General features: G+C 35.5%; 2 gene segments (V, D, J or C); both read left to right on the forward strand.

Moving 5' to 3' along the window:
- The first annotated feature begins 11,779 nt into the window (after positions 1 to 11,779).
- LOC127157802 (T cell receptor alpha variable 3-like) lies at positions 11,780 to 12,452 on the forward strand. The segment is given in 2 exon segments: positions 11,780 to 11,885; positions 11,966 to 12,452. Coding segments are annotated over 2 exon segments (384 nt in total).
- Positions 12,453 to 14,266: 1,814 nt separating this feature from the next.
- Positions 14,267 to 14,944, forward strand: LOC127157771 (T cell receptor alpha variable 9-1-like). The segment is given in 2 exon segments: positions 14,267 to 14,434; positions 14,571 to 14,944. Coding segments are annotated over 2 exon segments (414 nt in total).
- The last annotated feature ends 441 nt before the right edge of the window (positions 14,945 to 15,385 follow it).

The raw sequence follows: 15,385 nt of genomic DNA on the forward strand, positions 1-15,385 counted from the left end.
CCTTAAATGTCTGTAGCTCTATAAAGAAACCAGGAGAGGGAGCTATGCAACTCTATACTGATATTGTTAACAGTGAGTATCTGACAGTGTTGTGAGCTCCTCCCTTTTATACTACTTTGTCTGAATCACTCACTTTTTCAAGTTACTGATTGATTTGTCTATTCTTTGGGTACCACTTTATCACCTTGAAGAACAAACAATGAAACTGTGGCTGACATTAATAATATTAGGATTAGTTATTATTGGTATGTTTGGTATATTACTCTTGAATGATTGGTTTTGTTTCTACGTTATAATGCTGTTTGTCACAGAATTACTCTTTTGTGTTAACAGGATGCCAATCAGATGACAAGGTTGATCAGCCAGTGAAACATATTCAATTTGAAGGAGAATCAGTAACATTGGACTGCAAATATACTACAGCCTCAACAACACAAGAGCTTTTCTGGTACATACAGAGAACAGATGAATCACCTAAACTTGTGTTACAAAGGAATTCATATGGAGGAGGAATTAACGGAACAGAGTTCCAGGAGAGATTTTACTCTGAGGTGAAACCATCAAAATCAGTTCCACTGACAATCCATAGACTGTGTGTGTCTGACTCTGCTGTGTACTACTGTGCTTTGAGGCCCACAGTGTTAACAGGATGCCTCTCTCTCATACAAAATCAAAAGAAACCTACAGTATACAGGGGAGAGAGAGGAGTGGTTGGACATGATGTCATTAGCCACACTCCCATTAGTAATAAACAATACACCAACTCTCCACATTATTAATCATTTGAGTAAAACTCAGCAGTAACTGAAAAAATCTTCAGAAACGATCTGATCAAAAGCATAAACATGGAGAAACATCTACTGTATTAATACATTTGTAAACATAAAAATAATTCAAAATATACTTGATTTGAAGAACCAACATGGAGGGTGCCCACTAATAATTCCAGCAGTATGAGGCAACATACACTTTCAATATTTTATACACATTGGTTCAACATGTCAAGTACTTACTGATTACTAAGACAATAAAAGAAAATGTTTAAGAGTCAGAAATGTGCATAAATTATAAAGAAAACATACTAAGAACAATAAAAACAAAGAAACAACCTAAGAAATGGAAAAGATGGAAGAGAAGAAAAAGGAAGAGAAGAGAACAAACATGTACTCATTCAACAGAACAAGCTCCTCCCAGCCACTGACAATATGATGATATTTAAGGGTGTGTTCACACTGGTCATGTTTGGTTTGATTAAAACAAACCCTGGTGCAACTGCTCTGTTAGTGCGGTTTAAGTAACAGATTTATCACAAGCTGAAACAACTGTGCTCTCAGGGGATTTAAACAGTTCATTCCTGTTAATTACACATTACAGTTATTATAATGAAACACTGGGGAAGACATTTTTTCATCTTTCTAACATATTTTTGGGGTGAGTAGGATGCTTTTGAGTCTCCAAATCCATATTACAACATGCAGAATGTTAATTCATCTTGCTTTAAATTCTGTTCCAGGATGTGATTCTCGGGAAAGTGTTGACCAGAATACAAGAGTTCAAACTGCTGTTGAAGGCACATCTGTAACAATTAATTGTACATATGAAACAAGTGATCCATCCCCGTATCTCTTCTGGTACCAACAAAAGGTGAATGGAATCCCCAAATACATGATAAAGATATTTGCTACAACTGTACAAAATGACAAAGACTTTGAGGGGAGATTTAAAGCAGATCACAACAAAACTTCAAAATCAGTCCCCCTGACAATCCAGGATGTGTGTGTGTCTGACTCTGCTGTGTACTACTGTGCTCTGAGGCCCACAGTGACTGAAACACACTCAACACTCATACAAAAACACATGGTGCTGAGCTACACCACCTGCTGGTTGATGATATTTGCTATTTTTTTTTTTTTTATTAATGATGTGACTGGTTAATTACACCATTATTTTATTAACCTCTCTCTCTCCTTCGGCTTGCTCCCTTTGTCAGGGGTCACCACAGCGGAGTGATCCGCACAGCCAATTTGGCACGTTTTGCGCCGGATTCCCTTCCTGCTGCAACCCAGCCCTGAGAGTGCACTAACTTGTGCATCCCCAGTGCTGGGACCATTAGTTATTAACCTGAAAAAATCCCTTCTCTATTTTCATAAACAATGCCCTTTTTTTAGTCACTCTTTTAAGATGATTTGGTCATCACTATAACACCATGTACACTTGCATTTGCTTAATTTACTGAAGCATGAAGATATGCACTGCCCCTATGTGTATACAACAACATGTGCAGTTACAGTTCACCCAAAACTGAAAAGTCATTATTTACTCACAGTCCACTGTTAGGTTACCAACTTACTTTGAAATATTTTTTTTTGTGTTCAACAGAAGAAAGAAATTCATAGAGGCTTGAAACAGGCTGAAGGTTAATAAATAATAATAATAATAATAAATACTTTCGGGGGAACTATCCTTCTAATCTATCAGAAAAAGACCTCTGAACAGGATTAACAAAAAATTTTAACTTTAAAACCAAAGATGTTCTAAAAGATGTGCAGCTGAGCAAGATAATAAATATACACCTTCCCAATGGGTGGAGCTCAACTTTGTTTGAGGTTACCAACGTCACCTTGTAGAGTACATAATCAGACTACTTTGCTTTTTTGACAGCGTTTTTTAAAAAAATTACAGCTCAGCAACAGTTACAGAATGTCTGTCTGGATCACATTTTCAGTCATTCTTTATTCATTTTCATTCGGTATGTAAAGAAATTTTCTATATTTTTTACATTCTCCATTTCATGATTTCAGTTTTAGGCTTTTTAATATAGATATAGATTACAGATATTTTGTATTGATTTTCAGAATGTCAAGCACAGGATAGTGTTACTCAGCCAACAAAAGTTCAAACTGCTACTGCAGGTGAAACAATGACTATTGAATGTACATACAAAACCAACGCTTTCCCAACACTTTACTGGTACCAATACAAAGCAAATCAAGCCCCAAAATATATGCTGAAGAGAAACGCTGCATTAAGCGATGAGGATGAAGACTTTAAGGAGAGATTTAATGCAAATCTACAAACCTCTTCAACATCAGTTCCACTGACAATCAAGGATGTGCGTGTGTCTGACTCTGCTGTGTACTACTGTGCTCTGCAGCCCACAGTGACTGAAACACACTCAACACTTATACAAAAACATTCACAATTAATCCAACAGTCAAATCTAATCAAATCAAGTTTGAGGTTGACATCTCAAAAAAAAAAAAAAAATTTCTCATTTGTTTCCAATGCTGTAATTTCACAACCATTTAACCTTTTTTAAATCAAGTCCATGCCTTTTTTGTGTTCACATAGCAAGTGCCAAGACCTTTACCACATGTTGCACCAATCCGATAAATTTTTTAATAAATAAATACATAAATAAATTTACCAAAATGTAAATGTTTCAGTCAAAAATGACCAAACAGCAGAGTTAAGTGGTATTACAACCTACATAACAGAATCTACAGAAAAAAATATAAGATTTACAGACATACTGTACAGCTGAAGTCAACAGGAACTAAAACTGTTTGGATACTGTATCAACATTCTTCAAAATCAGAAAAAAAAAAAAAAAAAAAAAAAAAAAAAAAAATGTATACAGGTTTGGAACGACATGAGGGTAAGCAAATTATGACAGTTTTCATTTATTCAATTCAGTTTCATTCATCAATTTAAATCAAGCAAGTCAAGCATGATCACACTCATCCTGAAGATGGCAATATAAACCTACTACTCCTACTGTGCCATGATATGACCTCAAAACAACCACTCAAATTGCAGAGTTACTAGAAGAAACAAAGTTCTCCCCTTCATCAGTGCCTTTTTTATCTTTGTCTTTGCAAAGATGATTTTCCGGGCATGCATTGTATTCATTGTTGTCCTTAAATATGGTAAATCACAACTATATAAGAAGAACTTTCCTGTTTGTTGCATTTCAATTTAAATGTCACTGATAACAAGCTTATTTTAAATGCATCATGTTCTTATGCCTTGACAGGATGCTTTGGCAAGGACACTGTTAATCAGACAAATGAAAAAACAACCGCCGTTGAAGGACAGCAGGTCACTATTAACTGCGAATTTAAAACACTTCAACGAACTCCATACCTTTACTGGTACATTCAGCGCACTAACAGCCTTCCTGAGTACATGCTGATGCGATACAAACTTGGATCAAGCAACAGTTCTAAATATGAAGACAGATTTGATGCCCGACTGGACTCAAATTCAGTTCCACTGACAATCAAGAATCTGCGTGTAACTGACTCTGCAGTGTACTACTGTGCTCTGCAGCCCACAGTGACTAAAACACCTCCAAACAATGCACAAAAACATGACACTGTGATATGCAACACATCTTGCATGTCAATTAAATCACACAAAACTATTAAAACATGTGCTTTATTCAGCACTACTAGATTTCATTATGCAACATGTGATTAATATACATAAATCACTACAACCCCATTCAACCATCTGCAACGTACTTTAAATTTTTAAAGCTTAAAAGTTTCTACATCTAAATCTCTGTATATAGTTTATTTTGACTGGCTTTAAATAAAAAAAATAGTTAAAAAATATATATAGTTTTCTTTATACTACATTTGAATGTGAAATGAAAGGCACTTTACAGTAAGAGTTACTCTCACATCAGATTTACACACTTAAAAGGAGGAGGAGTATAGAGCAGCTTTCCAACAGTGCGATAAGAAGCTTCTTGTTTCAGTAAACCTGGCCTTTTTTACTGACTGGCAAAGCATCATGTCAACATTTGCAGTAGTCCTATTAATAGAATATCTCCTAATAGCATTTCAAGGTAAGATTCAACTAATTAGTACTTTAAAATTGTTTCCCTGTATTTTTGTATTCTGATTTTGAAACATGCTCATTGCTCTCCTTATTGTTTTCAGGTGTTACTAATGCTGAAGACATTATATACCCCAACAATGATACTGTAATTGCTAAAGCAGATGAAAAAGTCATCCTATCTTGTAGCTACACTGGCATGGTTTACAATTTATACTGGTACCGTCAGTTCCCTGGATCAGCACCTCAGTTCCTCATAATGGAATCGTCTGGAATCATAAGACATGCTACTCCTCAGATTCCTGGGATAAAAATGTTCAACAAAAAAGATATTAAACACATGGAGATAGAGATCTTCCCTGCTGCAGTGGCATATTCTGCTCTGTACTACTGTGCTGTGCGGCCCACAGTGAAAGGAAATCATCCGACTCCATACAAAAACCACAGTGATCCTCAATAGCAAAATAGATATACAAAAATATTTCTATTTTAATATTCATTTTAACTCAATATTTATTTATGATTATAGTTTGAGTGTAAAGACATTCCTTAATTGAAAGAGGGTATTAAAATGACAAATCAACTAAATAATACAACAGAGGAAATCAAATTGCATGATTATTATTTCTTTAGCTTTAATTAGTAGGGCTGCAACGATTAATGGCACGATGTCGTGAGGCGCGTTTAGTCAATGAAGCCGGAATCCAATTCGATTTTGCGCGCGATTTGGCTTAGCTTGTCAGTGCTTTACGGCTTTGTGTATTACTTGCCGCTCCAGCTGAACGCACGTGATGGAGCTTTACTACTAATCAAAGTACCGGCTTCATTGACTAAACGCGCCTCACGACATTGTGCGATTAATCGTTGCAGCCCTATTAATTAGAACACATAAACATTTAACTGCACTGCAGTATCATTTAATTGTGTGGGTACCAGGGCCGGTTCTAGACAGGCACATATGGGGGGGGGCAGTCAGAAATGTGAAGGGGGCATCATGTGTACACATCATGTTCGAGCACTGTTTTTTTCCCTGTGCTTATAGTAACAGTATTTTCCTTGCTGAATTGTGTTGTTAGCTGTGTCCAAAGCCTGGAGAAGTGGATTGCACTTTGTCAGGCCTCTACCTTCAGACCTGTCCAACTTGGGTGTCCCACTTGAAGACTAAGCTCCTGCTGGTATAGCTCTTAAGGTCACTGAGGCACGCAAACCCCCTGACCACAATAAGGTGGCAATCCCTCAGGGGGGAAACTGAAAAATAAAAATTAAATAAAATAGAATAAAATATCCTTAATCCAGATTTTATCAATCAACGACATAACATTTATCTTAGATGGTTGGTCTAATTCTCAAAAACGTTTAACCTAAAGTAAGACTTAACACTATAACTAGAATATTTACAAAACTGAAAGGTTGTCTTATGAATAATAATAATAAAAAAAACGAAAAGCAGATGGGCTATAGAACAGATCGTATTATATATATATTTTTTTTTTATAAAAACGCTGCAGCTTCTTCAAAGTCTTTCCACTCGGTGACCGCGCTGAAATCCGACACAACACTACGTTAGCCTGCTTCTTGACTAATTTGCATACGGATGGTGATTGGATGTTTACCGAGGGCTCAGCGGGGGGGAGTGTGTGTGTGTGCGCGTGTGTGCGTCCGCTGCAGCCTGTGAATGAATACACACAGCGGAGGGACAGAGACATGAGGAAAATCTAATACCGTATTGTGTAGTGTCCCTTTTTCGGCGGATTTTTCCGCTACCGCAGATCATTTTGTCAACTTGTAATATATTCATTTTGTGAGTATATTAACATGTGCTTTCTCAAGTTTTCAAAATTTTGATTTGAGGGGGCAAGACATTTATTTGAGGGGGCACTGCCCCCTCTTGCCCCTGCGTAGAACCGGCCTTGGTGGGTACTGGTTTCAAAAGAGAACCTCACATTAGACAGATGCATGTCTGCTCTCCTCCACTTGGGGGAGATGTTTTAACAAATATATACAGCTCCACTCTTACAGTCAGGACTTCACAAGGAGTTTGATCATCCCAGCAATTCCAGTTAGATTCAAGAGAACATTGTTTACTTCTGGGTGTCTTTTATATCATGATTACCATGAGAAGCTGTGTGGAAACTCTTGTAATCCTGTTTGCAACTTGCATGGGTAATGTACCATTTTTTACGCATGCATTTTTCCTACCTGTCAGTTTCTAGACAAATTTACTAAAATTATTTTTTCTCCTCACAGAATGCAGAGGACAAGACTCTGTTAAACAGCTGAAAAGTTTCCAATCAGTATATGAAGAGGAGGATGCAGTAACTTTGCACTGTACATACAATACTACAAGCTCAAACCCAACTCTACTCTGGTACAGACAATACGGTTTTGACTCTCCAAAATATATTCTACGCAGACATAAATTTGGAGATGGAGAGGAAGCCCCTGAGTTTAAGGGACGATTTCACTCCAAACATGACTCTACTTCAAGATCAGTTCCTCTGACGATTCAAAATCCACACGTGTCTGATTCTGCTCTGTACTACTGTGTTCTGCAGCCCACAGTGGCAACAGGATATTCAGAGCTTGAACAAAAACCTACTTGAGCTTATAACTTTAATCAAAACATAGAAGTAGACATGCCCCCGATTTCAAAGACAATTCTTAAGCCTAAACCCAGACTAAAATGTAAGTCTGAGCTGTTTCAACTGAAAGAAACTTGCACTGATTGATCTTAAAATAAAACAAGGGTCCTTGTTTTGTCTCAAGATGCATATCAGTAATGTTTTTTAAAGGCATGTTTATAAATATTACTTTAATGTCCTAATTAAACTATGGCATAATCCTGGCTTAGTCTAAGCCCTGTCTGTGAAACCCGCCCATCACCATAAAGTTATCGCCTAGTTAGACAATCCTGAAAATCCAGTGCAGCAGATGAAAAGAATGAGCAGCAGTGTTACTGTGCTGTGGAAACTGCTTTTCAATGCCCCACACAGACATCTGACTAAGATTATTGTGAAATATTACAAAAGTATGCAGTCAAGTTATTCATCATTAGGGTCATTTATGTATGAGCAAATTAAGATTTATGTCGGCCTACATAGTACATAGGCTAGATGTACACATAAACATAGATATGTATACATTTCAGTAGCTTACAAGTCATTCTAAGGAGGTTGGCTCTGCTAAATCAATGAATTTTCGTTCCTATGAAGGTTAACACATTTAACATACATGCATTATTTCCTACTGGCTTATTTACTGCAGGGTTTGTAATTCAAATCATTATGAACATCAAAATGTGACTGTTTTGGCAAAAACATACACCCCTGGTTTCACAGACAAGGCATTGAAAGTCTGAGCTGTTTCAACTGAAAGAAACTTGCACTGATTGATCTTGAAATATGTCAGTGCCCTGATTTTGTCTCAATAAACACACCAGTAATGTTTTTTTCTAAGGCATGTTTCAAAAATTACTTTCCTAATTGAACTATGGCCTAATCATGGCTTAGTTTAAGCCCTGTCTGAGAAACCAGCCGTTAGTTAACTTTAACCAAGCGTGACCACGTAAGGCATTTACCTGTCAGGCAGACAAAATGAGAGCTCTTCATCTGTTTTCAAGCGCTTTTAAGTCTCCTCCAGCGATGGAAAGCTTTTCTGATGCCCACTCTTGTCTTGTCTTGTCTTGTCTTGAGTCCTGTCTCTTTTTTAATCTCCGCGTTTGGCTTTGTAAACTGTGGTTAACAGATAGGAAACAGCGGACATTTTGCATTCTCCAATTCAAACTCATGAAAACCGTTAATAGTTAATAGCTTCCGGCTGGCGTGAACGCGCAAAATTGTGACGCAGTGAAAACAGCTAATAAGTCCTTGAATGGTTAAACAGGGGTGCGATTTGTTTTCTGCAATTAAAAAAGTGCGATTTGTTCAAAAACCAGAGGATGATGAGAATGTCATCATTAAAATTTAGACAATGTAGAAAATAATGGTTTAAGCTGCATCACTCAGTTAACAGTTAACTTTATATATAATATTTATATAATTTACACACTTCGTGATTAGAAGCTGTCAAACATTTTGAACACATTTCAGACATTTATCAGAAGTGTGGATAAAAGGGAGATATAAAAAGCAGATAAAAGTAATCCATACAAATCACATCCAGGGTTAATCACTACACCTTTATTCCATTTTAGATTTAATATTAATTTAGCTATATAGCTCTTATATATAAAAACCCTTGTCTGTCATTAGGTAAGGGAAAATGCACAGCAAGCCAGTCATTACTGCAAAATTATCCCAGAAAGGCTGGTCAAAAGAACCCAAAGCAGAGCTTCAGGATTATTTTAGGATAAACAAACCTAGCCTATGTGACTGAAAAAAACTATAAACACTTCATTTGTTTCAGATACCTCAGTGGGCATTCAAATAGGTGCAAGTTACTGTACAGCTTGTTTTGTGGACAGTAACATTAATATGGTCATTCTTATATTTTATATGAGCTTAAGAAGCAAGCAAACATTTAATTAGCCAGTTTAGTGCAAATACAAATAGAATAAATATTATGTTTTACTGTGTATGACAGACACACTATTTAGTCAGTATGTTAGTAAATTCCAGATTAGGAATGGTCTCGGTTTGAAGTTTGTTGTAAAAGATTTAAAAAGATCACTGTGTTTTAATGGGAGTGCAGCTTTTAGGGGAGGTGCTTTCTGGAGACACCCTCTGCAAGGTTTGCTGTCTAAATGACAGTCTGTGTGGCAGGTGCACTAATCCACTGCAAAATGCTGCTCAGCTTTTTACTTTTGTTCTGGACTCTTGCATGTAAGAATTTTATATTTACATTTTTATATTATTATTTATTTCCATATTATTTACTCTTTTTAGTTGTATTTTTCTGTTTGGTTTTTAGTGCTTTTTTTTTAAAATCATGACATTGAAGTTAATATGATTAAATCTTATTCACAGGTGTCAGTTTTGGGAATGTCATCACACCAGTCCAACCTGAGGTGTCTGGGACAGAGGGGGACAATATAACTCTGTCCTGTAACTACTCCTCAGCAGTTAATCTGCAGTGGTATCGCCATTATCTCGGTTCAGCTCCTGAATTTCTTTTGATGGTACTACATAGGACAGGGCAAGTTTCACAAAAGTCTAAAATTGTAGATCTAGATCCTCGATTCTCTGGAAAACTGAATGAAAAGAAAACCCATGTGGATCTGGAGATTTCCAATGCTAAAGTGACAGACTCTGCAATTTACTACTGTGCCCTGGAGCCCACAGTGACAGGAAAACAAACAACACTGTACAAAAACCTCACTTATGTTAATCATCCAGTGAGTTAATTAATCCTCCAGATATTTGCTTGTGGTATCTACAAAAAAATCAGTAACTTGTTAAAGAAAAACATTTCTCAACGCTTTGATATATTATTTAAGGTAATTTTCTGTAGAACCTGTAAAATTCATGTGAAAGTCAAGTGAGGATAAATTTTGTTTATATTTCTAGAGAGTTCACAAAGACAAAACAAAGAAAAGCAAGTAAAAGTGTCTCAAACATATTTACCATTGTAGAAAGCACATTATTTCAAAACAGACATGCTGACATGCTCCAACACAAGAGGGCAACATAATGTTTCACAAGCATTTCACTGATGTTCACCAATAATTATTAAGTAGTGCTATCAACACTTTATTTCAAACACTGAATGTAGTGAATGTTGCTAATCATTATTAAAGTAATACTATAGTGAAAGTCTATTTTTTACTTGCTCTGTGTAATTTTGGTAAAGCAAATTCATTAGATCTGTTTGAAATGCAGTTAGAGGGTATAAGGGTAAAACACTAGTGATATATAGTGCAAAGAGCATGTTCTGTTTCACTAACCACACCTACATTATTAGTACACAAAAAACTCAGTGTATTCAGTCACCTATTAGCTACTCTCACATTTTTATTCATTTTATAAAGCCACATTCAGCATAATTTATTTGTTGCAAATTTCCAATTAATCAGTTTAATAATACTATAAACTAAACCATTTAATGCTCAAGATTTAAAGCTGAGGAAATGGAGGAGAGACAAATGCTAGTCATCATGATACTTTTCACAGTTTCAGGTAAATATACTGTATTTTATACACAACTACAGTAACTCACAACTTACGCTAATTCTGCATTAGATCATAATATATAACATTATGCATTACATTTTAGTTGGACTTGCTGATAGAATTGGACCAAGAGAAGAAGATACTTATGTAATCAGAGAAGAAGGAGAGTCTGTGACACTGAGCTGCACATTTGAAACAAGCAGCAATGAAATTAGGCTTTACTGGTACAGACAGTATCCAAACAGAGAACCAGAATATATACTGTTTAAAGGTGCTCGATCATGGAGAAGTGAACATATACCAGATGGTTTTCAATCAACTGCATCCTACTCATCCACTGAACTTACTATTGTAAAAGCAGCTCTGTCAGATTCAGCTCTCTATTACTGTGAACTTTATGTGGCAGCCCAGTGATACAAAATGCCTGAGAAGCTTTACAAAAACGTACACAAAATTAATGCTTTGAAGAGTCTTTAAACAATCAGTATCAAAACACATAATTTTTTTATAAACCACAAATGGGGAATGTGGTAACAGCTGTGAAAGAGGGTTACATAAGGACATGTGAATACAATTTAGCATATATTGCATCTTTTTCTCATATTAGCTTAGGTTATCTTTTCTCATAATATTATGTTGTATAAGAAGTCTCATTAAAAACTCACATGTATGAACAAAATGTTATCAAAAAACAAAGAATTAAAAGAAATTAGCATATATTTAAAGAACTATGAATGAACATTTCATCTGTTTTTAGGTGTTTCAGATGTCAGGACAGGAGGAGGAGTTTAGCAAAGACACTATACAGCATACAGTTGGGTAAAGATGAACACCACAACACTGTGTGGAGCAGCTGCTCTGTTTTTAGTTTGTTCTTAGTTCAGTGAGTGAACATGTTGATCCCTATTATAATACTGCTGTCATCAACTGAAGGTATAATTTTCTAAAAGTAATACCATTTTATTCCATCAGAAGTGTTTGAAAACTGCATTTAACGCCACTTTGATTTGCAGGTTCCAGAGCCTCAGAAGTCATCACTCCAATAACTGACAGAAAATTTGCTCTTGAGGGTGACAATGTGACACTCTCCTGTAACTACAGTGGTTCTGCTCGTGGTGTTCACTGGTATCGTCAATATGCAGGTTCACCACTACAGTTCCTCATATTGGAAAATTCAGGGGCAAAAATTGAAGCTAATCCACCCATTCCAGGAATAAACATCAATCACAAAAAAACAGAAATCCATGTGGATCTGGAGATCTCCTCTGCTGCTGTCACTGACTCCGCTCTGTACTACTGTGCTTTGGAGCCCACAGTGAAAGGAAACCCACTGCATGCTGTACAAAAAGCTGTTTAAATAAGACTAAATGTAAAACGTGGGGATGAGGGTTTATGTTTTTTAAAACATCACACAGATACTTCTTATAAAGTTCCTATATTAGTAGATCTTTAAGAATCTGTCATAAATGTTCTGTGGCTGAAAATTGAAGACAGATTATTATTTTTATGAGGACATAAAACGTGTTTTATGCATAATGTGTGTGAGCACAACAATCAAATGATTGTAATTAAATGTCAATGACAGTAACTCAAACACATTTACCATTTTAAAGCACATGTTAAAGCAACTGGACAAAACATGGTGTTCTGAGCTCCAACAGAAGGGGGCAACATTTTCTCACAAGCTGTTTTATGCACATTTAACAAGCACCTGACCTCTATAAGAAACACACATTTGAAAGCACAGAACATGTTTCATATTTCACTAACCCACACCCACATTATTCATACACAACTTCACTCAGTCTCAGTGCATTCATTTAACCATATCAGCTACTCTCATATTTTTATTCATTTTATAAAGCCACACTCAGCATAATTTGAACTGATAAACTAATAAATAATAATCAAATGAATTAATTTGATAAGTACTATAAACTATTTGTTCTTTAAAGTGGACTTCAGTTAAGATGGAGGAGAGGCAGATGTTACTTGTGATGCTCATCACAGTTTCAGGTAAATATACTTTTAATTACAATTAATTATATTTTGTGAATCAATTAATTAAATCTAATATCATTTCTATTAAAAAAAAATTACATCAGGGTATTTTAAAATATGATTCACTGCATTTCAGGTGGATTTGCTGATAAAATTGGACCAAGAGAAGAAGACACTAATATAATCAGAGAAGAAGGAGAGTCTGTGACACTGAGCTGCACATTTGAAACAAACAGCAATAATATTTGGCTTTACTGGTACAGACAGTATCCAAACAGAGAACCAGAATATATACTGTTTAAAGGTGCTCGATCAAAGAGCAGTGAGGAGGATATACCTGAAGGTTTTCAGTCAACTACATCCCACTCATCCACTGAATTTATTATTAACAGTGTAACTCTGTCAGATTCAGCTCTCTATTACTGTGCACTTGAAGTAGCCCCAGTGATACAAAATGCCTGAGAAGCTTTACAAAAACTCACACAATAATAATGCTTTGAAGAGTCTCTAATCAATCAGTATCAAAACACATTATGTTTTTATAAACCACAAACAGTGAATGTGGTAACAGCTGTGAATTTGGGAGGTTAAAAAGGTTGCATAAGGGCATGTGAATTTAATACAGCATGCATCACATGGTTTATTTCTTTTATAAACTTGACATTGACCTTTTATCCTAAATTCCTTATCATTTGAAATGACCTGAAATTAAATAAATCTTTGTGAAACAACAACAAAACAATACAAGAAATGTATTCACATTCAAGATTATGACTTTTCTTCTTCAGGTGTCATGAATGTTACTCTCTTGGTTTCAGATATTAACCTCAATGACAATTCGGATGGGCTCAAGTTACTGTAGGGCTTGTTCTGTAGACAGTGAAGTTAACATGATTCTTTCTTATTCTGGAAAAACAAAATTATTCAGATTTTATGGATATTTTATATGAGCTTAGGAAGCATGCAAGCATTTTATTAGCCAGTTTAGTGCAAATACAAATAGGGGTGATTTAGAATAAATATTGTATGATTTACTGTGTAGACAAGCACACTAGACCAATGTCAATGTCAGAGGACATGTTAAAATGTGCATAATACATACAATTTGCTGTTGTAGTGCTTGTTAGACACTTTGTGTTATCCTTCTAATGGTTTTAGCTGTATTAAAATTGATGGTTATGTTGTCTTTTTTTTTTTAGAGAGAGATTAAAGATTTTATTTTACATTTTATTTATTTTATTTAGTCAGTAGTCAGTTAGTAAATTCCAGTTCAGGAATTGTCACAGTTTAGTGTTGAAGTTTGCTGTAAAGGATTCAAAAGGATGATTATGTTTCAATGGGAGTGTAGTTTTTAGAGGAGGTGCTATCTGGAGACATCCTCTGCTAGACAGTGGGGGTTTGCTGTCTAACAGTCTGTGCAGCAGAACTAATCCACATCAAAATGGAGCTCAGCTTTTTACTTTTGTTCTGTACTCTTGCATGTAAGAATTTTATATTTACATTTTTATACTATTATTTATTTTCATATTATTCATTCTTTTTAATTGTATTTTTTCTTTTTGGTTTCATGTGCCATTTCATGACATTGAAGTTAATATGATTAAATCTTATTCACAGGTGTCAGTTTTGGGAATGTCATCACACCAGTCCAACCTGAGGTGTTTGGGACAGAGGGGGACAATATAACTCTGTCCTGTAACTACTCCTCAGCAGTTAGTTTGCAGTGGTATCGACAATATCCCGGTTCAGCTCCTGAATTTCTTTTGGTAATACTACATGGGACAGGGAAAGTTTCACAGAAGTCTAAAATTGTAGATCTAGATCCTCGATTCTCTGGAAAACTGAATGAAAAGAAAACCCATGTGGATCTGGAGATTTCCAATGCTAAAGTGTCAGACTCTGCAATGTACTACTGTGCCCTGGAGCCCACAGTGACAGGAAAACAAACAACACTGTACAAAAACCTCACTGTTAATCATCCAGTGCATTAATTTTTAAGCATCCAGCATATTTCTGCAAACATTTGTTTATGGTAGAAAAATATATGTAACTTCAATAACTTAGTAAAATAAATATCAATAACTTTCTAAAGATAATCCATTCTTTGATAAATCATTTAAGATAGTTTTCTGTAGAACCTGTGGAATTATATGTGAGGATACATTTTATTTATACTTCTAAAAACATAAACAAATCAAAACAAAGAAATCAAAGTGGCTCAAACATATTTACATTCTAGAAATCATTTATTTAAAAATAGACACATGATGTTCTGAGCTCCAACAGAAGGGGGCAACATAATCTCACAAGTTATGTTTCACAAGCATTTCCTGAAACAGACACATACTGTTCTGAGCTCCAACAGAAGGGGGCAACAGGTTCAAACCCTGAATGTAGTAAATGTTGACCACAATATAAAGTAATACCCTGAT

Source organism: Labeo rohita, unplaced genomic scaffold (genome assembly GCF_022985175.1).
Source record: "Labeo rohita strain BAU-BD-2019 unplaced genomic scaffold, IGBB_LRoh.1.0 scaffold_120, whole genome shotgun sequence".
In the NCBI taxonomy this organism is placed as follows: Eukaryota; Metazoa; Chordata; class Actinopteri; order Cypriniformes; family Cyprinidae; genus Labeo; species Labeo rohita.